A 27431-nucleotide genomic window follows, 5' to 3' on the forward strand; every position below is an offset into this window, starting at 1 on the left:
GGTATTGGGTTTTATATATGCTTCACCAGCATACTATTGCCTAAGTCATTATGACACCGACACTTCACTCTGGTTATCTTGTAATCGGTATTTAGCATGTTATACAGTGGACAGATGTCGCAATATGTTCATGTACGGATTACTGATGGTAATTGGGATGTGATACAGTGTCATTTGACCTGTTCCTCGTCTGCACAGCCTATTATACCATCTACTGTCTTTGTTTGTCTGAGCACATTCATATTATTTATGTCAATAAATGGAGTGCTTGTGTTACAGAGAATGCACTTCAACATATTGTTGTCTGCATGTGCGTATGCATATATACCTATTACGTACTAGTTGACCTACATGGGGTGGTCCATTGGAACTGGCCCAACCAACCCTGGCACTCCTGGATCCATAATCACATAACCATTGTTCCTCCACCCCACCCGTGTTGAGTTTCCATGCGTAACAGCCATTATCCACTTGATATCGCAGCCATGACACACCTTTACACGTTGCCCTCTCCAGAACATTTGGGGCCCTGCACACATTTTGTCCCACCTCGTGTATTCACCGGGTCTCCCGCCATTTATATTTGCACATACGTGCCTTTCATGGTGGAATGGATTACGGCCATTTGCGGTTTACAAGTGTAGGTGGTCCCAACATGGGCTACATTCCGTCTGTGTGTAATGTAGACATAGAAGTTCAACGATGTTATGCCCACTGGTAGAACCCTGCCTGTGGTGTGAATAGCGGTGCTCTGCTCACTCTTGGGCAGCTTTATCTGACATACACTGCAAGCACTATATAATACCTTAGTTGCTCTCGATTCCCTTCATAACCCTTGTGTATGCTTTATTCTTATGGTGTTCATTCTTTAGATATATATATATATATATATATATATATATATTTCATGTCTGTGGAGTGGATATATATCTATACTTACACACACACACACACACACACATATATATATATATATATGTGTGTGTGTGTGTGTGTGTGTGTATATATATATGCTGGGAGCTGCTTACACTCGCGCAGGTGCACTCACCTATGCTTACTGTGAGTTATATATGTTTACTGCTGCTTATTTGTGCTTACGTGTGCCTTGTTCATTATGACAGTACCACTTTGATTGAAGGAATCTGGTTAATGGCCCCATGCAAAACACACGTTCACCTTTACATGTTTAAATGTTGGCTTTACAGCACAGCGACATTCATTCCACAAGGAAAATGATATGTGCTATAGTCGAACTTGAACTGGGAATGCCTTTACATTAGGTGGATGCTCTAACCACTATACTATTGGCGTTCTGCTTAATTTATATGTATACCCATGGTTCATAGTTACCCAAACACACGCCTCAACACTTCACTTACACAGCAGGCACCCATTCTCCTGTTGGGAAAACTGCAGTACTACACATCCACCATTCCCTATTCCCTACTCCTCTGGACCCGTGATGCATGTTTACTAACTCCAAGAATATTCAGAACTCCAAAGCTTATAGTCCTGGCACATAAGTGTGTTTGATTGTCAGGGTGTTCATGTGATCATCTGGGTTTAGGCTTGTCCGACTGGAGACTAGAACAGCCCTGCACCCATTTGAAAGTCAGAATTAGCACGTGGACAGAGTTAGTCCCGATGTTACCATTCTACCTGTGTTTGCAGACGCAGGTGTTTGCCCACCTCTGACCAGCTTGATGTGTCGGCACTACATAATACGGGGTGGGGTGTTCCGCTGGTGTTTCCCTTCACATTCGTTACGACTGCTTTATTGTGACCATGTTCATTTATATATATATATATATATATATATATATATATATATATATATATATATATATATATATATATATATATATATATATATATCTCTCTCGTACATACCTATTTACATTTCCCATATGGTTGAATGTCTGCCACGCATCCCCGCTTATGTCTGCTTGTACGTGGTTTTACCTCCCGATATCCGACGGATATTATTCCGGGAATCACATAAAATTAGCGGCCCTTGCATGGCTTGGACCCAGAAACAGGTACACCTTAGTCACCGGTTTGACCACTACACCATCCGTGGTACATTCCGCATGGATGGTAGCTAGGATATATGACTTCACTACAGGTATTCAACAGTACTGGCAACAAATGTGACGGTTGGTGTACATATGTGTACGGACCTCTCAACCACTCAGGGACTAATTTCAACAGTAACAGGGACAAGGCAAGGATAAATCAGGGACAATCACGGTACTATTAACTTGAAACGTTGACAGAATCAGAGCATATGTATTAATACTTATTTTCTGAAGTAAAAGATGTCTATTACTCTTAATTATTGTCATTATTCATTCATTGTAATTCACCACCTTTCCTCCAAAGGTCACTGGTTTTAGGACGGATTAAGAGGCTGGCCAGTTATTGTGTGAATGCTCTGACCATTGGTAGGGTTGCCACCTTTTCATATGGCCAGAATGGGATATATTCGGGCCACACCAGATTTTTCAGGCCAACACATACCTATGGTCAGTGCAACAGATAGTACTTTTGTTTTATGCTTAAATGTAAGCTTATTGTTGTAGCAGTTTAGCTGCTTCTTCTGTTTCGTTTACTTGCTTATTCTGTTTCTTGTAACATGTAGATATTTTACATACGGAAATAACTATTGTATGTGACTATTACATAAGATGTGGGACATAATTATGCCCTACGATCGCAGGATATTTTACATTTATAATGGTTTTGGTATGGACACAACTGCCCAGAGGGGGACTAACCCTCACAATGTGTGACAGGTGGTAACCCTGACCATTGGGCTAGACTTAGCTATTGGTGGCACGCTAACACGATGCATTTTGCTACGACTTGGTATAACTATCGACACTACAATGGAATACGGGCACAGGGTTTTAAATGTCATTTGTTCGAGGGATGGGGACTCAATATTCAGCTACGTGCATTTGTGTTTGCTTCATATTTTTGTGTTTGCAAAACTGTCTTGCATGCTTTGCATACGTTTCAGTATGCACAGACACTGACAGGTGTAATTACTATTAGAGGCAGGCTGTACTATTCAGCATTTTAGGTTGCACGTAAACAGCCGACATGTCCACGCCTCTGTGCGGCACCTGGATACGCCCCATGCACTCATGCACGTTTCCTATGCACGTGGATGTGGCAACAGTGCGCCTTCATTAATATGCATATGACGCTACTGCGCCATCTCTACGCCGCATGATTGGCGCAAGTCTAACGCCGAGCTTCATGAATCCCGGGGATTGTGTTTCTTGCTGTATTGAAAACTGAAAGATTCTTTTATGGCCTATCCATAAAGTAATTTAATTTCAGTTATTTTTCTGAAGTTAACCTCCTGTATTTCAGTTTCTGCTGTTAAAATATATACATTTAAATAGTTACAATAGTGCATGTACATCTCTGTTCTCTTCCAGTAGAGCACACTGCGGCTACATTTCAAAGAGTACTCTGCAAATACCCTTTTCAACCCATGCATCTGTACAAGCAGTTTGATATACACAAGACATAAACTTCTAATATATTTGTAACACAAGCATCTTATATAAATCATGTTGATATTCACAAATGACATATAATTATTTACAAAATTCCAGCTAGCTGGGCTGGCAGTATTTCCTTTTGTCACAGTATGCTCTACTAATTATTCATTTTTTTTACAGCAGCTTCTGCTCTAATTTCTACTAAAAAGTCTACCACTGCTGATCTTTGACTTAGTATCCTCCTATTTCTTTCTCTTTGTCTATATGTATAAAACTAAAGGGACTACAAACATTTTAACTGCTTGTATCTTGCTATCCATATCCATATAACAGAGCTTTAAGTTTCTTAGTTTTTGTATTATCTTTTCTTCAGTCTCTTCCCACATATCCTTAGCTGCCACACTGGAATCATTTTTAATCCATACTCCTAAGTACTTTATTTTATCATGTCCCCATAAATATGGATATTGCTGAAGCAATTAATGTGTGGGTACATACTTTAATTAATCTAAGACAATTGTTGAAGTCAATTATCCTTTGAACATATTGAGGCATCACTTTTGATGATAGTAGAATACTGCTCAAGGCTAGGTTCTGAGAGCTCCATCATGTATCTCTCTTCATTCAGTCCAGGGAGGTAAGGTCTCAATCATTTACATCCACTTGCACAATGACTGTGTCATATATGTACTTGTGATGCAGGGACTTGAGTGCTTGTGTGATGTGGCAAATCCTGGTGTCTGATAGGCAACTGACTGTTACCATCTCTTTGCACAGCCTGGTGTATGGTGCAGTGGTGTGTCTCACTATGGAATCACCTATGATGAGAATATTGGTATGTGTGGTGGTTTGCCTCATGGGCTTTTGGACAGAGTCTTTGTGACTATTTTTGTGACCACTTTGTGGATATTTTGTGATGGATGCTGCCTGTGATTTGTGCTTATGAAGTTGCTGAGGGTACTTGCTTCTTAAGTCTTATTTAGGAGGCTTCTGCAGTTTAGGGAGGCCATGTCTAAGAATTTCAGTGCTATATCCAAGCTAGATGGCTATGTGTTTGGTTTGAGATGTTTGGTTTAGTGTGGTGTTGAGTGGTGTGGTGCTGACAACCTTGTTATTTGCAATGGCTTTGTGTGCGAGCTTTGCCTCCAAATATTATACAACATCTCTTGTACATTGTGGCAGATTATTTACGTATTAGGTGGTTGTCAGTGAACATGGAACAATTGCTACATTGTCTCAGTATGCCCACTTCAGCCAAGCTGGCTACAGACAATTGATCTGTGATTCCAGTTGCATATCGTTGTAGGCTGGAGAGGGAGTAGTGTCTAACAGATTAAGAGTTATTTAACTGGAGTGCTGTCTGTCTAAAATAAACAATACAACTCTACACAGGAAGAGGAATAAGCCACTTCATTCACATACTGACTATTAAGTATGCTCAGAATGTCTGGAGTAGGTTCTGCTGAGAAAGTTATAGTTCTAAGTGCCTGCATCTATACAATACATGGGTAAAATGGTTACTCAAGGAGCAGTGCCTGGCAAATACAGGAAACTTATGATAGCAGCTTAAACGTTAAGAAACCCCAGTGATGACTGCCTGAGTGTCAGCCTTAAATGGTAGATGCTGTTGTTAGACCAGTGAGGAACAAATGAGCATTAAACTCTTGCCCTGCACAGGAATGAATGATAGATAGCCATGGGACTGATGGTGGAAAATGCATCCCACTGAACTGAAACCATGGCAAAAGCATACTGTCTTCCCCCTCTGCCTTTCACCATTCTGTTATCTGTAGTTATACACCCCATTCACACTATGCCCCAAAATATGAAATAACTTAGCATGTCTGTTGTCTTCTCCTATGGCCACCCTTTTCTTCTTCACTTACACCCCTTACACCCTGCTTCTCATCACTTCGTAACTATAAAGGTTCTTGTAATTTTCTGAACTTTGTCACTATTTTCCACCATTATATTAGTTTTCACTGTACTCTCTATATCTCTATACATTCTATCATCACTGAATGGTTAACCTCTTTACCGTATCTATGATACATTCATGTTTATTCTTGCCCTATGGTCTAATTCTCTGTTTCTGATGCTTAACTCTTCTCAGTTGTATGTTGTTGCCTACAGACACCAAGTCCCACAACCTTCACATTTTACCTTTTGCATGACACTTGTACCTCTCTCTTTAGTTGCTGTGTCTTCTTCCACTTCTTTTCTTTATAGTTTTCTTTTGTCATTATCAAATTTATTTATTTATTTTATTTATTTATTGACATTTTTGACCTGGAAAGTCCACTGGGTCAGAAACTCATTTTCAGTGGAGGCCCAGGGAGAAAAGCACCACAAAAATTGATTTTGTACAGAAAATATTAAAATATAGAATAAACAATGAGTATAGACTTTATAAACATTACATTGGTTATAACTAACTGACATACAATACTTTATGAAAAAGTCTTAAACAAAGATTGTAGGTTACTACACATAAACAGTAGTTAAATGCATAGATAGTTATAGAAGTTACCTAAATTGAGATTTATGCTATTTTAGACTGTGCTGTGTACATTGCATGCACTTCTAGGGAAGTATTATAGACCAATTGTTTGTCTTAACTTTATCATTATAACAAGATTTTGGCTAAAAGAAGGCTTTTCTGATCCAGTCTATCAACCTGATTAATAAAAAAATAAATAAAATAAAGCTTGGAGGTACAAAAGAAGTGCAGGGGCCTAGGGAAGTTTCTACCAAAGATGAACAGTAACTAATGTACAGGTTAGTAGCATTGGTCTATGTATAATGGAAAGCCATCCTGACTTTCTGAATGTTGAACATTGGTGCTTCTTTTAACAGAATTTCCCCTAAACCAGAAAATGTTAATGGTCTGTAGTATGTGAGTGCTTAAAGTGGAGGCGACTGTAGTCAGTGGTAGTGCATATTCAACAATGAAAATTATACAATGCCACAGTGTAAAAATCCCTGATTCATGCAATCCATTTGGGTAAAACAGGTTTCGAAGTGGTGGAACATATTGAAATATCTGCCTAGAAGAAATGATAGTCAGCCGAATATATTCATAAGGATAGCAGTCTATTTGAAGCTCTGAAAAAATGTTTCTCATTTCAGAAGCCATAGGAAATTTACAAAGTCAAAATGATCCAAACATCTTCAAGGCATCCTAAGATGTGGTTTTATGATCTAAAACACTGCCATGAAGCATCTACAGACAAGGAAAACAGCTTAACTTAAATAATACAGATGAACCTCACACTGTAATCTACTGTCACTGAGACAGAGACAGGAACAGACATGGAGTACATACAGCTAGCTGTTCATCACTGGTGTCACATAGCGCAGCTTGTTAGTGCAGAAAACTGCTGCAAACCGCCAGTAACACACAATAGGATGACACAATGTATTTATAAAATAAGGCATTGAATTGTTTAAATGAGTACTCTTGTGCAATAGCAACATATCTAGTATGAGTGTAGGAGATGCTGGATTTACTCATAACAAGCATAGTTTATACCTCATACTTCACACCGGAGTTTGGGGGAGCTATGGAGTTACGAGCAACTATTATGAGTAACAGTCTTCACAATCAAATGAGATTTGTTGCATCCTTTTTCCCAGGGTAAATCTAGTTTTACTGGTTATAAAGTTAAAATTGTTGACTGAATCTTGTTCAGAATCTTGTTTGTGTGGCTGATTAGAGTACAAAGTGATTAAACAGAACTACAATGTATTTATATTCCTTTAGTTTCAATTTTTTGCACTATCTGGACTTGTAACAGCTCAGTTACTTCCACTTTTCTAAACCTTTTGGCTCTTCCTAACAGTGCAGCATGTGAAACTGTTAGGAAATCCCAGATGATATAACTAGTTACATACTGAAAATGATTATTGTGTTAATTGTTTATCAATGTGCATGTGTATGAAAGGCCTGTATGCCAAATAGTCAGGAAGCTTGCATACAGAATTAAATTTCATTTTGGAAGGCAGTCAGAGATTAGTTTAATAAACAATGTGAAAATCAGAGACTATAAGACATAGTCTTACGGAACCCCGGACATCATTAGCAGAGAACTTGTTAGTGTTGTTGCAAGAGTCAGTATGGTACAATTCATAACAAGACAACAGAACAGCAAAGTACCTATGCAAAAATGGAAAATTGCAGCCTTAACCCATAGGAGAGAAAAAGAATGATCAGAAAGCAAAACAACTGTAGCACTTCAACTATAGCTAGGATCTTTCAGCCTATGTGCTGCTTCCAGGGCAATATCAGAGCCATACAAGACAACGAAACATCCTAGAAAACACTAGCTGTAGCAAGTGCTAAACCTCTGAACAACTGTAGTGTAAAGCTGTCAAGCAAAGAAAGAAAAGATACCTTGTCTCCTAGAATAATGGTGCAACTTAACAGTAATGAAAACTTGAAACAACTGTGGCTGAGGAGGCAAGTAACACTGCTTTTGATCCCCAGACTCATATCACGTAGCATCCTAATGTTGTTTTGGCAGTTATACCATACATACCCATACGTAGGTGCAAGCCAGGAAGTGTTATTAAGGTGGTAGTGAAATAAAAGACTATAGCTCTTAGGAAAAACAATACACAAAAGTGCAGAATATTTCCTGTGAGTTTGTGGATGGAAAATAGTCCTACTACAACATCATGTGTAAAAATGTACAGTATTATTGTTAACATTTCTTGTGTATCAGACACAAATGTTAAAACTCCTCAACATCCAAAATACTTAAATTATTAGGGGAATGTTTTCATAATAAAAAAGAGGGAGGGGAAGTGATTTGTAATGTAAACTGCATTGGATTATGAATCTGACAGAAAGGTCAGGAAGTGAGGTTATCCTGGAGGAATTTATTAGGTCTGTATACTGTGTGAATGCTATGTTGTGCCAAGAAATGTAAAATAGCTAAGTAATAAACTTTGCTGCAAACAAATAAAGAACAGGTCGTCACTTTCATACTAGTGTACCAAAGCTGGCCTTGTGCATAAGTCATCTAGGTGACCACTAAATACACTGTCCTTCTAGGGGGTGTTCTTTCCACATTTATTTATTTCTTTTTAGAGCAAGGGAGGTACATTTCCCTTGTTCTAAAAAATAAATAAATAATGCACTCCTGTTAAAACAAAATACACCTGCAGCATGACTGGTACCCCAGGTGCTCCACTTAGTATGGCCATTCAAGACAAGTCATGTCATTAATGTTGGAAGATCACAGAGACGACACCTCACGCAACATTCAAATGTGGGTGAGAATTTGGGGTACTTATTTATTTATTTATTTGTTTGTTTTATTTATTTATTTGCAGTTGGTTTACCCGGATAGTCCATTGGGCCAAAATGAACCCGTTTTCAATGGAGTCCTGGGGAGAAAAGCTCCAAACAGTCTAGGTTACAATAGCTTATTAATGATAGATAAACAAAATTTAAGAATCACTTAAACAATTTCAAATAACACATGTATCATTAGGAGTAGTACAGAGTTGTGATAAAACTTACAGATATAAAGAATTGAGATTCACTATACAATTTCAAATAGCACATGAGACATTAGGAGTAATACAGACTTGTGATGAAACTTACAGATGATACAGACAACAGATCAACAATTTCATTAGTTTAAGAAACATTAGGAGTAGTACGGACTGGAGATGAAACTTGTAGAAGATACAGACAACATGTGGAATATTGCAAAGATATTGAGAAGTCATTTGTATTAGAAGCATACAAATGAAGAGGTGCAGCCTAGTGCATTTATGGAAGATCCATAAGAATAAAAATGTATGAGCTGGGGAAAATAGGACAATTGTTGGTGAGGAGGAAGATGGACTTTATTAGTGTTTGTTATGTGGGGTGGGAGCAAGAGCATTCCCACTGGGATACTAGATGAGAATGAAGAGATTTTTTGAAAATGGAATGGTTACAGGTTGTGCGAATGGATGATGGTAGGGAGTTCCACAGGTGTGCAAGGCCGTAGGATAGAAGATTTTTACCTGGGGGACGATTTGGTTTATGGACCTCTAGTAGATTTTGGTTGTTGGTCCTTAATACTCTATCTGGTAGGTGCATTTTAAAGGTAGTAGAAAGGGAGGGACATAGGGAGGGGTTAAAAATAAGCTTATGTGCAAGACTTAGTTGAATGTAGGTTAGGTGGTTTGGTAGTTCTAACCATTGTAGTTTTTGGAGAGATGAACAGTGGTGGGTGTGGGACTTGTGGCTGGTAGCGAATTTAGCGATTTTGTTGAAGCAAGAGGAAAGTTGTTTTTTTAGAGAAGATTATAGATTACATAGGAGTGGAGCTCCATAGAGAAGGGAGGGGATAAGAAAGGAGGTAGCAAGAGTAATCTTAGTGGCTGGTGTAAGGTACAGAACAGGAACAGACATGGAGTACATACAGCTAGCTGTTCATCACTGGTGTCTCATAGCACAGCTTGTTAGTGCACAAAACTGCTGCAAACCGCCAGTAACACACAATTGGATGACACAATGTATTTATAAAATAAGGCATGCCTAGTTTTTGATGGGTTTTTTTGATATTATGTTGTAGGTGGGAGTTAAATTTGAGCTGGTTATCAATTTGGACCCCAAGTAGCTTAGTCTCTGACATTAGTTCCAGAGGTGAGTTGTTTTGACTAGTAATAGAGAATGTGTTCATATTGATGGAAGAGGCTTTAGAGGGGGAGAATAACATTAATTTGGTTTTGGAGGCATTGAGTGCTAGGTGATTACTTTTCATCCATTGCTCCATGATTGCAAAGGCATCTTGAGTAATCTTTAGGAGTGTGGGGAGGGCTGTGGCCAAAGAGATAATAGTTGAGTCATCTGCATATTGGATGATGTTTGAGTATGGGATAGCGGTGTGGAAATCATTTATAAATATATTAAAGAGAAGGGGACCCAGTATGGATCTTTGGGTAACTCCGGCGAGGTTATGAAGAAATGAGGAGGTGGCCTTTTTCCATTTTACAGCCTGATATCTGTTAGATAAGTAACTGGAGAACCAGTTTAATGTAGAGGAAGATAGGTTGAGTTTTGAGAGTTTAGTTAAAAGTAGGCTGTGTGAGATAGTGTTGAAGGCCTTAGAGAGGTCGAGTAGTAGGGTAGAAACCATTTGGCCAGAGTCACGGGCTTTATTTACAATTTCAAGGAAGGAGAGGAGGGCTGTCATAGTGCTATGATTTGGTCTGAAACCGAGTTGTGTGGGAGTTAGAAGGTTATTATCTAAGAGATGTGGTAGGAGTTTAGTTGGATACTCTTTTCTAGGAGTTTGGAGATGGGACACAGGATGGCGATGGGGCAGAAATTTGATACATTGTTATTGTTGCCACCTTTATGTAAGGGTATGATAAAGGCCTTTTTCCAGATTTGGGGTACGGTATATTCTTGGATAGAGCAGTTGATTAGAATGCTAATTGGGTAGGTGATTGCTTCTGCAGCTATGCTAAAAAAGTGAGAAGGCATGTTATCTGGAGCATTAGTGCATGGCTTCAGTTTCTGAAGGAGTTTCTTTATAGTGGAAGTGGGTATAGGTTTTAATGAGAATAGAGGGGAGTGGGAAGGGGGCTATTAAGGGGAGATGGAGATGTTGAGGAGGTTAGGGTAGGAGATGAGGTGGAGGGTGGAGAGTTACTAGATGGTAATGAGGGAGTGGTGGCAGTGTTGTGTAGAGTGCAGGTAGGGTGGGGTGGTATAGTATTGGAGTATGTGGTGGTGTTAGAGAATGTAGATGTTAATTTAGAAATAGAATCAATGAAGAAAGAGTTAAATTGGTTAGCTAAGTCTAAATCAGGAGCATTAGGGTCTGGGGTGGGGGTATCTGGTTTGCTGGGTTTAAGTAGAGTAGAGATACCTTTCCAGAATTTCTGAGGATTTGTTTTATTATTATTTTGGAATATGGAGAAATAGTTTTGTCTATCAGATATGATGAGCATTTTTACTTTATTTGAAGTGTTTTGTATTCATTATGAACTAGGGTACTCCTGTTTTTCTGGTAGTGTGCCAGACTTTGTCTCTGAGCCGCATTGTTGATAGTGTGTTTTTGGTAAGCCAAGGGGCAGTTCTAATTTTTATTCTCTTTGTCCTTAATGGAGCATGGGAGTCTAGTAGACTTCCAAGAATTTTGAGTTGAAGTGGGCTACTGCCTCACCAAGAGGTAATGTTTTTAAACAATTCCAATTTATTGCTTTTAGAGATTTTGAGAAGACTGCTGGGTTGAAGTTTTTTTGGTTACGGATAGTAATATAGTTATGGGTGCATTGTAGAAGTTGGGCGGGGTACTTGGGACGTTTTGCATCAATATGATACATTTTATTGAAAAAAAATGAGTATGAATCTTTAACATTTGCCTTTACTGATACATTGCAATCTTCAGGAATTTACAAGGTCATAAAAAAATTATGAAGGACAGATTCAAAATATGAGACATAACTTGGTCATTCTACAGAATTCTGGAAAGTCGAGAGGAATAGTACAACGAAGACAGAAGTTGTGAGGGTTTTTTTTATACTGGCAGTGATCTACCAGATATTTTGGCAATATTTCTGTTTTTGTGATTTGTGTGGCAAGACCTGGAAAATGTTAATGTGTGGCAACTTGTGTGGAGTAATTTGGGGGAAATATCACATATCTATCAAAGGTTGAGGTTATAGGTGTGGGGTGGGAAATGGCTGAATGAAAGTAACTGTCTCTGTTAGCATTTGTTCACTTTAAGAAGTCACTATCTGGCTTTTCAAGATTAGTGTGCATTTTTGATAGTAACATGGACTACTTAAACTGGACACCTGATTTACACAGAGTCGGTATAATTGCTGTTTGTGCTGACTGCCAATGTTTGCTTATTATTATAGCTGTGCAAGACTAGTGTGATTTGTGTGAAGCAGCCTGGAATATTTTCATGTATGGCAACTGTTTATTTGGAACAGAGGTTAAATTCATTTCATGGCCATCCTCTTCTATCACAGTCTGATGCCAGAATTGTACATGGAGGTGGTTATAACTGCTTGGATGAGGATTGTCTACATGAAAGTAACTCACTCTCTTGTCATTTGCTCAGTTTAAACAGTCAGCTTTCAAACTGAATACATTTTAAAGGGATAAAATGCATGAGGCTATCAAGACCTTCAGAAGTTGGGGGGGGGGGTACACTGGTGGTTCCCATACACCAAGGCTGTTAAAGTGGATTTTGACATGGGCTTTGTAGGGGCCTCTGCCTTAAACCCCCCACCCAATCAAAAAACAGCCTTGAGGTATACTCAGAAGGTCTCTGTAGCTTGTGTGGAGAGCTGGGGATGATGTCATTATTTTTTTAACTTTCCTCACAAGCTACAGAGGATAACACTATCTTGTCTTGGGCTGGGGACAGTATGGTCGTTATTTCTTTAACTTTCTTCATAAAATTCACAGGGGTACACAGAAGATCACTAAGCTTGTATAGGTACAGTGTACTGTCTAAAGCTAACAAGTTGGTAAAATTATTGTAATTTGTTTCATTTTTCCTCTGAATCAAACATTCAGATGCATATACAGGTGCCTATCTTTTGGGGGGAGGAGAAAGAAGCATGTGTTAATATATGCCTGACAGCAAACATGTTCTATTTGTTTTTCAGTTTTGTCCAAGTATGACATCAGAGGGGTACACATAAGGTGGCAGTCTTAAGGGTGAGAAAGCATACTAAATATACACTTGACAGCAGGAATTTAAAATATATGACTGTGGCCACTTGTCTCATAATCTTCATTCTAATTTAAAACCAGGGAGGTACAAAGAAAGTGCCTACGTTTTAAAGATGGGGTAAGGAGGCAGGTACTATTTTCAAATATAATTGTTTAATCACAAGCATCTATTTTCTCTGTTTATTGTACATTGCTACTTCATCAACTTTGAGCGTTAAGCCTTGGATACAACTCATTTCTTCCTTGAAATAACAAAAACAAGATTAAATTGCTTTCCTTGTGCAAGATTTTTGTTCTGAACATTATTGGTCAAAGGGTATGAGCAATGGGTGATGTATGGGGAGCAGTGTGTCATGGAGGTGCCCCTTCACCTGGGGCACCAGTTCACCCAAGGCCCACCCTGCAGTGTACATTCTACGTTATTAAGGCTGTAACTGACAAAATAAATTATCATTATATGTATCTTTGGATATCTTTTAAGACAATAGACATGTGCTACTTTGTACATACTCAATTATGCTCTTTGCTAGCCCACTTCTACACGTACCTCATTACCGGGAACATTCCTCATTGAGACTCTTAAAAATGTCAGAATCAGGGACACTTTTAAAATATTAGCACTGGCAATCAGAGAATGTGAATTAATTTATATTTTCTGAAGTAAAATAAGTCCATAAGTGTAATTATTTTCATTATTAAGTGTAATACACCACATTTTCTCCCAAAGTCACCAATTTTAGGAGGGCTTATGAGGGGCAGAACTAAAATCTGTGTCAAAATCAAGGACAGTTGAAAGGTATGCTCAGTGTTAGGAATGCTTTAAATGATATAAATGGTAAACAGTACTTATATTAATTCGTCAACAGAACGATAAACTAACACGTTTACCATCGCGTGTGCTTCCTAGTTGAAGCTGTTATCAAGTTGTTAGGGATAGCTCTCAACAAATACGAGACAAATCTCAAAAGAATCCGTGATAAATCCAGAAATATTCAGGGACAATTTAAAATATTAGTACGATTAACTTGCGATGTTGACAGAATAAGAGAATGTGAATTAATATACAATTTCCGAAGTAAAAGAAGTCTAGAATTGTAATTATTGTCATTATGTCAAAAATCACGAGTTATCTCAGGAATTAAGAGGGACAGAGCTAAAAATCGGGAACGACCCTGAGCATCAAGAATAGTTGAGCGGCATGCTGTTAGTAAGTGTTCCGCATTTTGCCCATTTGTTCCACATCATGAGAGGTGGCGCTCTACATTTTGGAGCTGGAAGGCTGAGGGTTATGGTTCAACGCTTGTAATTTCGCCAGTTATAACACGCTTGATACTGTAAGCTATATACAACATTGTTGCCTTAAACAGCCGAGAGAAGTCAGGTTGTTTCCACAGTCCTACTGAAGTAATCTCCATATTTACAAAGATGGACAACAGAAAGATAACATTTAATGCTGGAGCAAGCAGTCCTCTTCATGTGCGTTTAGAATGAGCCTGCCAAGAGTAACATGTACCCCAGTGCTTACAAGTTGGCTGTGTTGTGACCGCATCCATGATGCCAAGTTAAAAAAACAATGGCAGCGGTTTTCACAAGCCAAAATAAGACCTTTCCAAACTGGCACAATATCGCCACTCCAGTCATCTGCTCTGGGTATCATGTGACTAGCCTCGGGGACTGAGTCACGTGACAGTGACAGTTCCTGTAGCTGATGTTTTACGTCGTATTGATAGCTTGTAGCAGATTTTCCCTTAGCTAGTGTGTAACCGCCAAGATCATGTACGGGGCAGGTGGTCGTAAGGTTGCCCCGGCTTCAAGCTTAGTACCTGCCTGGGGTGTGTACAGGTTTATTGGTTTGACCATCTTTCTAAGTGCACTAACAGCAGCCCAGAGCCAACTCAGCTACTCGGAGCTGTGTGGGTAAGTACAGAAAGGCAGGTCTGAGGAGGGAGGGTAACTGCTGGCAAAGGGACGAAAACACTGGGAGCTGAAGTCATTGTTGCAGATCGCAGATATCTCTTATTCTGTTCTCTTGCTTTATACTCAGCGGCTTGAGGCCTATGCCTGTCTCTACATTTTACTAAATGAGAAGGATTTAAAAGTTCATGACTTTCTCCTTTAAACAATTTGTGGAACTGCTGTCAGACTATCGCTTCCGTGTTAGTGCTGCCTTAGTGGTGGGCAGCAGTGCCTTCCTTTGATGCAACGTAATTTTGTGATGGGTATTTAAGGGCTGCATAAGCTATACGTTCTTTTTAAAGTTTTCGGTTTTCCTGTAGAATGTTCACAGACTTTTTTTTTTAGTTAAGACGTGTTTCTTGGTTAAATATTGCCTTCTTTTCCCCATTCCGTTTTTGGAACATGCTGTTCTTTGTCATGTTAACTCTGTTCTGATCAGGCGACCTGATAGTTGTCCAAGACTCAAGAGACTGCAACCTCCTTCTTGTGGTCAAATATTGAAACATTTGGTTAATAGATTATCAAGTTGAATGGTGAAAAAAGCTGCTAAATTAAATGCGTCCTACTTTCACCGTTTTAAATATTTAAGTGATGAGCATTTAAATGCTAAACGTAGGTTGCCACCTTTTCAAATGCCCAAAGTGGGACATTTTCTATAGAAACGTGAGATTTTTAAGGACAAATCATACCCATGGCCAGTGCAAAGAACAAAACTTCACTTTTGTGCACAAATAAAAGCTAATTCTTATAGCATTTGAGTTGCTTATCCTATTTCATACAGCATTTAGTTGTTTCAGATGCAAAATAACTGTTGTATGCAGCTATTAAAGAAAACATGGAAAATATTTTTTTGTCCTAAAATCTCAGGACATTTACCATTTTGTAGGTTTTTTGCAGGACACAGCTGCCCAAAGAGGGACTGTTCCTTGCAAAGAGGGACAGGTGGTAACCTAAACATCGTCCTTCGTACTTGTGGAGTCCAAAAATAAGTTGCTAAAACTGGCAGTGTTTGGGGAATGGCTGGTGCTTTAATGCTCTTTCCAGTTAAGAGATCCTTGACTTCATATTTTAATGTGAATTTTTAAAATGTAACATTGTGTATGGCTGTTGCATCTGCTGCTTTGTATACATCAGTTTTGTGAAATTTCATCAACCTGCAGGTTGCAGAATAAAACGTAAGGAAATATGTCCGACAAAGATTTTGTGCATAAGGTGTGCGATGCCCCACATCACAGAAAGGGTGTGAATAAACTCCACTCTTAAAATTTCTACCATTGTTTCTATTTGAATTGGTTAATTTGTGACGTTAATTTTCACATGGAGGACACTTCTGCTAGCTTGCTTACTTTGTACAATTATGTTTCATTTAAAATGAGTGGTTTCTTGTCTCCATCACTGAGTCTTGTGGATTTTTATAGCCATTAGCCTCCCAGGTAAGTACAAATGATCTCTCTGTTATATATAGATTATGCTGTCCCACTCTGTATTGTGTGAACATCATGGCTTTAACTTTTACCTTATTGATATCTGGCTGATGAACAACTTCACATATATTGGGAAAAACAGATCCATGAATTTTGAATATGCACAAACCTAATAGGCTGTGTCAGTTGTTTGCCACAAGGATGGTGCCATCACAATCATTCCATTCCTAAAGAAGCAGTAGCTACCTACAAATTTAGTCTGCTACTCTTACCTCTCCAGTATTTGTCTGTCTGTTACCACATTGATTGTCTTTAAGCTAAACTGTCTTCATCTGAAAGAAGGTGCACTTGGATCTTCCAAACTCAATGTTTGTTATAGTAATTAGTAGTTTAAATGCTAGAATAAGAATAAGCTCTTTGGAATGAACAAAATTGAAAGAGAGAGATGCCGTATTTTACATGTTTACTTGCAAGTGCCTAGAACTCTGTTCACAGGACAAGTTTCTTTACAAGTATATTTTTTTCTTAAAGTTATAGTACATAATAAAAAAAAAAAAAAAAAAAGTACCAACCGAAAATACAGCGTGTGAAGACTACTGAACAAATGAAAGCACACACTGAAACCCTCTGGTCTTGCGAGGCTTACAGTTCTCCCAAACTGCTGAAAACACTGGAGCGTTGAATTAATAACAGAATGATGTTTATTCCAAAATAACTTTACATGAAGTTTAGCGCTTTCACTCAATCAACTGAGCTTCATCAGAACTGATGAAGCTCAGTTGATTGAGTGAAAGCGCTAAACTTCATGTAAAGTTATTTTGGAATAAACATCATTCTGTTATTAATTCAACGCTCCAGTGTTTTCAGCAGTTTGGGAGAATTGTATGCCTCGCAAGACCAGAGGGTTTCCGTGTGTGCTTTCATTTGTACATAATAAAAAAAGAGACTTTGTACTCATAGAATAGGCTATAGTTATTTAATTATACCCTTACATATTCATTTTATACATTTGAATTTTCTATTTAACTTTGCACAGTGAAAGTGAGTCATGTGGCAATATGGTACATGATGTACCCATAACTGTTGATATTATGCATAGTTACTGAAAATTATTCTGGCACATTACCAGATTTGGTACTGTCTGTAGATGTCTGCAGTTTCTTGTGGACATCTGTATCCCTTTATCTTGAATAGTGTAGAATCGTCACAGTGTAATGATTACTTTAATAAAGTTGCTTGTAAGTGACATTTATTTAATGTCACTGTGATCCATTTCATTTTCTTATAGGCACAAAATATTTTGTTACTTCTGTCATGGTATTGCTTTTGTTTTATCAGTCTTTTCATCAATAATTTTATACCCTTCATTCTGTTGACTAGCTCCAAGAGACTGAAAGTCATTGGTAATTTTGGATCTCCGCCTTCCTCCCTTCAGTAATTGTACACTTTGTAAAGGTATATTTCTGCAGTCTAATAGTAAAAAGTAAATGCCAGTTTGTCCTGTGTTATCACATTTCTTTCTTTTATTGTGTTTTTCGCCATCCTGACTATACAATTTACTTAACCTATTAGATTGCATATTTTTTAGATGTGACCTAGTATGGTGAAAATCCTGTACCTGAATTATTGACTAGCACATTGTAGACCATTGTGTGACATTGCTTTTGAGGTCACCCATGTGTAGCAACAATTCTTTTAAGTGCATTTATTACAGTAGATGCTGTAGTTTGCTTTTGTTGCACAATTGCTGGATACTCTGCAGGTAACAGAAATTATGATTCTGAAACAAGTGATTTCTTTCACTTAGCTAGGGCAGTGTTGGAATTTCATTGGGTATCCATTAATTTCCTCTAATTCTGCTTTCTTTACATTCTACACAGAAAGTATTTTTGCTCCATTTGCTTGATATGTGCTGTCATATTAGGCCAGTACATGATGCTTGGTACTTGTTCTTTGCACTTTGATATTTCCCAAAGGAGACTCATGGATTTTTTTCTGAATTATTTGATTTCTCTTTTGTGATAGATTTATGACAGTCTCTCTTTTCTTTTTTTAACAATTGACTTGATTTTTTTCTGGGATGTATTTTAAGACCGAATCAATGGATGAAAATGACTTGGCTATCATTACGTTGTAAAAAAAGTGCATTTCTGGTTTTCTTTGTTTAGTTCTCCTCAATTATTGTAGTTTTGAGGAGTCACTGGAAAATGTGTCACAAACCACAGGACTTTCATATCCTGTTCAACAAGTATTCTTTGTTGTTATGCAGAAGTACTCTGTTTAACATGTTAGTAGTATGTATTAGTCTGCCTGACTTGTGATGCTATGGCTTTCTGAAATGTCAGCAGTTTTCATGTTATTTATTTTTTAAAATGTTTTGCAGCCTGATTAGTGCAGTTTCTCAGCTGCATGTAGCCTATGCATCAGTCATTGCTCTGGGTGCATATGCAGTTGTTTTGCCTTCATGCCATGGTATTGTTCCCAGCTCATTTTGACTTTTGTCCACTTGAAGTGCTGTAAATAGTGTTGCATAAAATATTTTAAATGTAGATACTGTAATTACTAGAATGTTTACTAATGCAATCATATTAGGCTGCTCTTTGGTTCCCAGCTCATTTTGACTTTTGTCCACTTGAAGTGCTGTAAATAGTGTTGCATAAAATATTTTAAATGTAGATACTGTAATTACTAGAATGTTTACTAATGCAAACATATTAGGCTGCTCTTTAGTCTATCTCATATTCTACTCAAGTATCTTTCTTAGTTACATTTTTGTCTGACAAGTGTGGAATGAATTTGGACATATTTTATACCATCCCCAAGAATCACATTGATAAGGATTTACCTGTTGGAGTTTCCCTCTTTCTAGTAGCATGTAACTTCTCTGTATTTTGATTTGTAGACCGCCGTCTAGAAGAAGATGACTAGTGTACCTGAGAGATGATGCAGCAGTCTGTTGTCACTTTGGTCTGTCTAGCAGGTTAATCAGGCTGCTCTTATGCTGTTTGGTAGTACCATGCAGTAAATTATCAGTGACGGGTCACATTCTTCTAGCTTGTCCCTTTAATTACACAAAAGTACATAGAGACTTTTAGCTTGCAGTGTAATGTTAGACGTTCGATGGTAGACTTTGATATTGTTACACTCTGCACCAGTATCTAGCTTAAGCAGATTAACTATTTATAAAGTTTCTGTGACCAGACTTTTCAGATATATTCTCACATTTTATTGTTTTGTAACATTTGTTTCTGATTTTATTTCACACTTTATTCACAGCAGTCATGTCCACAGTACTATAAAAGACTGCATATTTCACATCCCTGCCAGTCTCTAACATACTAGTTTTCTGTTTGTCACTTTTTTTGTTGAAGTGCATCTTTGTATAATTACCAGTTTCACTACATATCCTATAGATTTAATATTATGTATTATATTGTCTGTTTTTATTCTTATTGCCACAATGTTTACACTGGATGTGGTTCTTTGCTGCTACTTTTTGCTAGATGTCATCTTGTTCAACATGCTTTGCTTCTAAATGTAGGCCTGCTAATTTTTTTTGATTTTTTTTCTTCTTTATTTTAAATTTCATTGCCAGATTTACATACTTCCATGCCATCTATCATTGATTTTAACTACATGCTCGCCAGTTCATTCACAAATCCATGGCTTTTAACGGTATTAGGCTGGATTATCTCAGTAGTCTGCCTTTTTATGTAGTCATCGTATATGCCACAGACAGTACTGACTCTGATTAGTGTTACACAGCTCTCTAGATTCACAGTTTAGCACCTCATGCCTCAAATCATTTGCACGCTCCTCAGTAATTTCATGTGCTCCTTAATTTCTGGTTAAAAAAAAGTCTAAATAAACAAACAAATAAATAAATAAATGTGTGATGTGGTAGGATTTTCTACAGCTTGCAATATGCCCAGAATTTAGTTTTCAACACTGTCAAGACTGCTTTTCTCTTCCTCACTCAAATCAGTTGTATTAAATATTTTGATGTCACCCTTGTTAGTGATGTGAAGAAACACGGTACAGTTGACTTTTTTCTGGTTTGTCCGTGATCAGTCTCTGTGAAATGGAGCTCAGATTCTTTGAATCCATTATTTTCAGTTCTTTGAAAAAAAATGCATTTCAGAATAATTGGTGTTAAATCTTTATCATTCTGAGCTATAAACTGAAGAAAAATCCCACATTTCAAGTAGTAGTTATATACATATAGTTGTAGTGAAAATATATTTTTATTTTGAGAGCTAAGGACTTGTAGTACAAAAAATAATTTGAGGTGGACTATATGCAAATAAATATTTTTTTTTTATCATATCCGGATAGTAACTGTAAGATTCTTAATTAGCAAAAGCAAACGACTTTCAAGTGAGAGTAGAAGGACAAAACTAAGTGTGCAAATGATATATTTAAAGTCTTAAATTAAGAAAATTACTAGTTTTGATGTTTCACAAGAAGTTGAGTCATGTTCACATTTTTGCCACCCTGTTGGCTCTTCAGACTTTTATTTATGTTGGAGATTTTAATACTTTTAGTCAACTCAGTAACTACAAGGTAGTGGAAACAAGAGGTGACATGCTGCTACTTCCTAAAATCCTTTGGTCCCATAAACCATTGCCTCCACATATTCCTTCTCCTTAAAGGTATACCACATACCCTACAACATCATCTAACTTTTGTCACTTTTTGCATTTGCCACACTGGAAAAGGGGTTTGCATTGACAACTTAAATATGTCCTATTTTTGCTGTCTTTCTTATGTAACTATATAGCAGTCCAGCTTGTGATTAGTAACATTTGATTTTAAATCAGCCTGCCTCCAATGAGAATCACTTTTTCCTCTTGCTAAGGCTGAGTTGCTGCATGTTACAAACCATTTTATATGCTCCCTAATCTGCAGACTTCTGAACTTTTGTCAGTTGTTGCATTCCTACTCGTGAGTTCTTTGCTGGGTGCAAGTTTTCAATTCCTTCTTTTTGATTATTTTTCACTCTGTAAGCCTCTATCAAAATGACAAACCGTGTGAATTTGTAGAGTGAATGTCTGAATTTGTACAGTTAACTTTATCATAACGGCCCTTAACATGAATACATTTAGCAAACATTACCAGCCAACTTGTAAACAATCATGTAAATGTTTTGGAACAGAATACTATTCACAGTATACTTGGTGGCCATACTTCTCAACTGTCTCTGAAGTTTGTGTCATATTTTTTATCTGTTTCTTAAAATATGTAGCTTTTTTTTTTTTTTTCAAATCATTGAAGATTGCAGATACTAAATAATGATGGACATCTGAGTTTCAGACTTTGTATAATGCAGAAAATGCATGTCAATGCAAGCCCTGCTATTGTAAAAACTAAGCATATAAGAGGGAATATTTAATATCTGTTTCTGGCACTGGTTATTTGTCCCCCATTATTTTTTTTTGGATTTGTCCCTGATTCTTGAGCTTAGATGTTGAGAGCAATGTTGATGGCATGTGAAAGACTTGCTTGTAATTGTATATTTTTCCATTTATGCTTTTTGCCTCCATCCTTGCTGATCATTGAATGTCAGTCTTGAACCCATTTATTCCCCCATCATGGGATGGAAATGAGAACTGAATAGAGAAGTAGTCATCCAAGCAGCTATGAAGGTAGTGTGTGCCCTCAATAGCATCCTGGCAATGAGGGGGGTCATAATAAGACTCCAGTTATGCTCCCAGATGGCTAACCTGAACATATCTGTCACTATAGGGTTTCATACACCCTTTCTTTGTGTGTTTGTGCATGCATGTGTCTGTGTGTGCTTTTACTCACATGATAATGAGAGCTGTTGTGACCAGCTTGTGATTGCTAAGCACTGGTCTCTGGCCCTGACTGTTTTTTTTTTCATTGCTGTTGAATCATGCGCCTGCATTGTGGCAGTTAACTAATGGAAACCTCACCTCCCTTGCGTGAGATAAACAAGTTCTCCCATCCTCCCTAGCTTGGCTATTCTAGGTCTCAAGTTGCCATTCATACTTTGATCCATCTGGGTCATAGTCAGGCCTTTATCCATGAATGTTGAATTTTTAATTGATATGTAGATAGTACAGAGTAACCTTGATGGTTAATTATGGTCAGAGGGTTTCTTTTGAAAGCATAGTCTGCACATACTTTCTGTTTTCTATTGAATGCAGTATGCACATTTAATGTACATTACTCTGGTGGCTTTAGTTGCATTGTTTTGACAACATTTTTATGAGGTATGTTGGTCAGCAATAGCAGTGCTTGTATAGCTGATGTGTCTTGAATGTTATGTTATGTCTGTGCTTTTCAAATATTTTTTTTCCTCTTCATGTGAATGGCATGTATTCTGATTGGAGTGTGCAAGACCTGCATCTTGGTTCTTCTGACCTTGGTTTACAGTGACTTGAATAATTCATTTTTGAGTTCTGTTTTTCATGAACTGTTATGGGAATTAAGCAGATTATTTAAATTTTTGGATATTTTAGAATTTTTTTAATTCGGTGTGTTACATATAGATTACACATCTGAATGAATTGTACAAACTGTACAGCAGAAAAGCAAGTCCCAAATATTTTCTTCCTTTCATATTTCTTTGTTTCACAAAAAAAAAAATGACAGTCATGTAAATAGAAATTTTACAAAAGTACACATTTTTATATTGTTAGTGGTAGTGTCTTAAACTGTTTTCTGTGAAACCATGTTGTGCCTGCTGCTTGGAAATCCTGGAATATTGTGTGTTTTCTAGTGAAAACCAAACACAAGTACCATGACTTTAATTTAGTATTTCTGTTCCTTTTAGATCCAAGTAATTTCTAGCAATTTTGTTCAGATAGTTGAAGATTACTTGCTATCTAGCATCACCTTGTAGTTGGAGTTTTTTTTTTTTTTTATTCTTCATTTGCAGACTGACTGACCAAGTCTGTTAAAGAAATGCATAAATAATTTGCACTCTGAAAAGAGACGCCTATGTCTTGTGTACTTTCTGTTAGCACATTATTAAAATAAAAAAAAAAAAATCAGTTCATAGAAATTTGATTCCATAACTTGAGCTTTCAGCGGAAGAACTGGTTAATATTAAGTGAAAAGAGAAGTCTGAAGAAATGAGAATAATTAGAACGGAGTTCTTTCTTGAATTTACCAGTACCAGTAATGAATTAAAAGCATGCACTGTCAGGGATGTCCAACAGGTGGCCAAAGGGCCTCAGTCTGGTTCAACAAAGTATTCTGTGAAGGCTTCGGCATGTCCCGTAACAAATTGCTTTAACTGTGCAGATGCATGTCTGACATGGCAATGTTGCCTCCCAAACCTTGACAAATATAGTGAGTTGCTCCTGAAAGAAAAATGTTGGGCACTCCTGCACTAGTTGCATCTCTGATTTTTTACTACCAGGCTGTATCACGTAGAATATTAGAAGGTGGCCACAGATAAGGATCATACATGGATAAACTGCCCTGAACTACCATTGCAAGAAAAAATGTATTTTGCTTGCTTCTGCTCATAGCAGACGGCATTAAAAGTGATCTTGAGTAAGCATAATCTCTTTTACAGTTGTTGAAACTATGACATTATCTGGAAGGTAGTTTGTCTATACACAAAACTGTAAGTAGGGAAATGCTTCTTGGTAGCAGAATCATTCCTGTTCTCTTAAATTGTGCTCTGTTAGTCATCTCTTAAAAAAGATGTGGTACCCCTTAAGTTTAATATTTCATTGAAGACACAAGTGTGAATTGTGATTCTGCAGGTTTTCTTTCATTGAAGCTGTGTTTGTCATTTTTTTTGTGCATGTGGTTTTCTGTTGCTTATTCTTTACCATTTTGGTTGCTGTCACCAGGACTTAACTTTATCTTCCCCCAGGCATAGAGAGGGTCTCCATCTTTTTCAAGGTAGAATTTCACAGTTATCTGAGTGAGTTGCATTGATATTTTTGTTTCTGTAGGTGGTGATTTGTACATCCTTGCATACACTAGCTTTACTTGCTGTCTTTGTCATGAGGCGCCCAGTCCAAGACTAGCAACACTGATGGATCATAGCCATGGTTTTACTATTTCTAGAGCAAGCCCTGTCTGCCTACACTAGCAGGTACAGGTTATTCTTGTTGCCTTTTCCTTTACTATTTGGTTGGTTTGCCCCCTGTGTTAGCTATTGTTGATTAATCCGTTCACTTCTGTTTCATGTCTGATACCAGTGCCATCTGCATCAGCACTTGTACACAGTTCAGGAACTCACAAGCATACTCCCTTGACGCTGAAACTCTTTTGACTAAGAAATGTAGTCTTATCAGTCAGTTGGACATGTGCTTTTATGTGTTAGCTTGGTACTGTAACTGGAAGGCAGGTTTGGGCTAAAGATGTATACATAACACCCCCCAAGGAGCATATGTCAAAGTGGTTGAGCCATGATGCCAACATATTAGAAGAGAAAAACCTGGGAGTTAGAGAACATTGTGATTCTAGTGTCAGCATTCCTGTGTTGCACATGTGAACTTCAATGGAACAAGACATCCAAAGGCCATACACATTTCCTTTTGACATGCTCACATTCCAGGTAGAACTGAAGTCACCTTGTGGAGCTTTTTGTCAGCAAGCTTGGGCATGAATGATCTCTGGCAGCTGCTGAGATGTTGCTATTTTTAAATATGTAAATGTACCTGAACTTGCCTGCTGTTCCCTTTCTGGCTTTGCCATCTGTTCCCAAAGCTATGCCATTTGGGTAACTGTCTTTCCATCTTACTTGGCAATCTGTTCTGCCAGCTCTTTTCTTGAGATCATAGGAAGTAGAAGTCCAGTAAAGGTAGGAGTGAATTTGTGAATACCTATCCAATTGCCCAGCTCCTGGTTGAAGGAAGATAATTTATCACACTGCGTAATTTGCAAAGAGAATCCATTCTGGAGGGGGAAGGTGCTGTGTACTGAACTTATTTCCATTTTGTTTTATGTATGTGTTAGTGAAGATCCAGATGCCTTGTTTTGGTGTTTGTGGAGATACCAAAGACTCTGTACTATTGGGACCCTAATAGTTTGGAAGGCAAGGCATAGCTCTCGCCTCATGAAACTGTAAGATACTACATAAAGTTACACTGCTATCAGTCTTTTCTGGTTCTGGTAGCTTATGGTTTTTAAACCAGTGATCTTCTTAGTTAGGAATCTCTGGGGTCCTTCTTGTTTGATATATTTAGTGAGGTACATTCCAAAGCGGGAACTGTATTAAATAATTGGATGTGGAAGATCACCTTTTGGTGATTGACTGCCAAAGGAGAGGGGCTTATCAATCCAAGCTATCTAACAGCATTCCCATTTTGGAGTGTTGCAGTGTGTTTCATATGCTGGGGGAAGGGATGGTTTACCAAATGCAACTATTAATTTAAGAATGCTGTCGACACAGCAGGTGCTTACAAGCAGTTCTTACTGCAGGGCTTTGTGTGAGAGGGTTACCTGATAATGACTCCCAGTATGTAGTCATCCACAAACTTGATTAGCCAGAGGTCTTGGTTTGGGGGTCAAAAAAGTAAATGCTAAACAAAAGGAGGTCTCGGCATGGAGCCCAGTGAACACCGAACACCATAGATTTTTACCATCTTACACTTTTTTTGATACCCACATTGTATGCGTTCTGTCCCTTAGCCAATTTACTATTAAGCTTACCACATAGAATGTGTTTGTTTGTAATGCATTTAATTTGCTAACTATGCATGGGGTATAGTGTCAAAGGCCTTTGCCAGGTGTAGGTATGCCACACATACAGCATGGTCACTGTCAACCTCCTCTGTTACTCTTTTTCAAAGAAATTAACTCCTTCTAGAGTGGCATTATCAGTACTGTATGCCAGAATTCAGAGATGAGGCCGGTGGCTAAATCTGGGATAGTTTAATTAGTCGATTTGTAATAGCTTACTAGGTACTGTTTATTAAACATCCCAGTGTAGTTTTAGTTGTTGAAAGCACCTTTACTTCCTGATGTTTGATGGGGGTGGATGAGGTTGGCACTAAATTTGTTAGCTACTATGTTGACCGTGCCTACTGAGTCAGAGTAGTTGGTGCAGTATTTTGAATATATTTTGAGCAATGTGAGATATTACCAAAAATGACTAAAGAAGGATTTGTAGTTGTATTTGTCTTCAGATTCTAACCACAGTTCGTGGGCTGCCTTAGAATTCCTAATACATGAATGTTTAGTTTTTAATCAGTTTTTGTTGTTATCCTTGATTTGAGCATCCCTGGATCTGCTGTATACTTAAATTTCTTCTTTTACTGAAGAATTTATGTTGATGGGCCACCAGGGTGCTCACTTTTAAACCTCCCGTTACATTTAGATTTGATAGTATCTATCAAATCTAAGTGGCATAGATTTAGCTTCTTGCTGAAGAGATGTCTGGAGTTATGCTGGAATAAGTGAACCTTGTAATTTTCATTATAGAATTTAATGAGATTTGTTTGTATGTTTGAAATCTTTGAATTTTGAGATATTGGTATTTTAAGATTAAGAAGTCCTAATGGTGAAGATCACTAGTTTATGATCAGACTTAACTGGCAGGGAAGTACTGGAAAATAGTATATAAAGAAGCTATATTCATAAAGACTAGGCCAAGAATATAATCTCCTCTGGATTCTTTGTTAATTTTTCCAGGGAGCTTTTGTTGGTCTCTACATCCTCCTCTATAAATATCCTGATAGTGACCTACTGGGTGTGGTTAGTCATTGTCTGAGAACCAAACTACGTCTGATAGCAGCAAGTAATGTAGTTGTTTTGTCTGGGAATCAAGAGTGTATGTCTGTCTGTCAGCATCCAGTCATCTTCTGCTTTTGACAGCTGTCTCTTACTACCAAAAAAAATTCTTCT

General features: G+C 37.7%; 1 protein-coding gene across 1 annotated transcript in view; it reads left to right on the top strand.

Annotated features, from left to right (window-relative positions):
* The first annotated feature begins 14889 nt into the window (after positions 1–14889).
* The window catches only part of IGF2R (insulin like growth factor 2 receptor), a 2372344-nt gene continuing 2359802 nt past the window's right edge, over positions 14890–27431 (top strand). The window contains exon 1 of the mRNA XM_044074918.1: positions 14890–15132. Within this exon, the coding sequence (XP_043930853.1) occupies positions 14990–15132 (143 nt within the window). The 5' untranslated portion in view covers positions 14890–14989. The remainder of the gene's footprint in view (positions 15133–27431) is intronic.

Source organism: Protopterus annectens, chromosome 1.part0 (genome assembly GCF_019279795.1).
Source record: "Protopterus annectens isolate FY-2018-M chromosome 1.part0, PAN1.0, whole genome shotgun sequence".
Taxonomy (NCBI): domain Eukaryota; kingdom Metazoa; phylum Chordata; order Ceratodontiformes; family Protopteridae; genus Protopterus; species Protopterus annectens.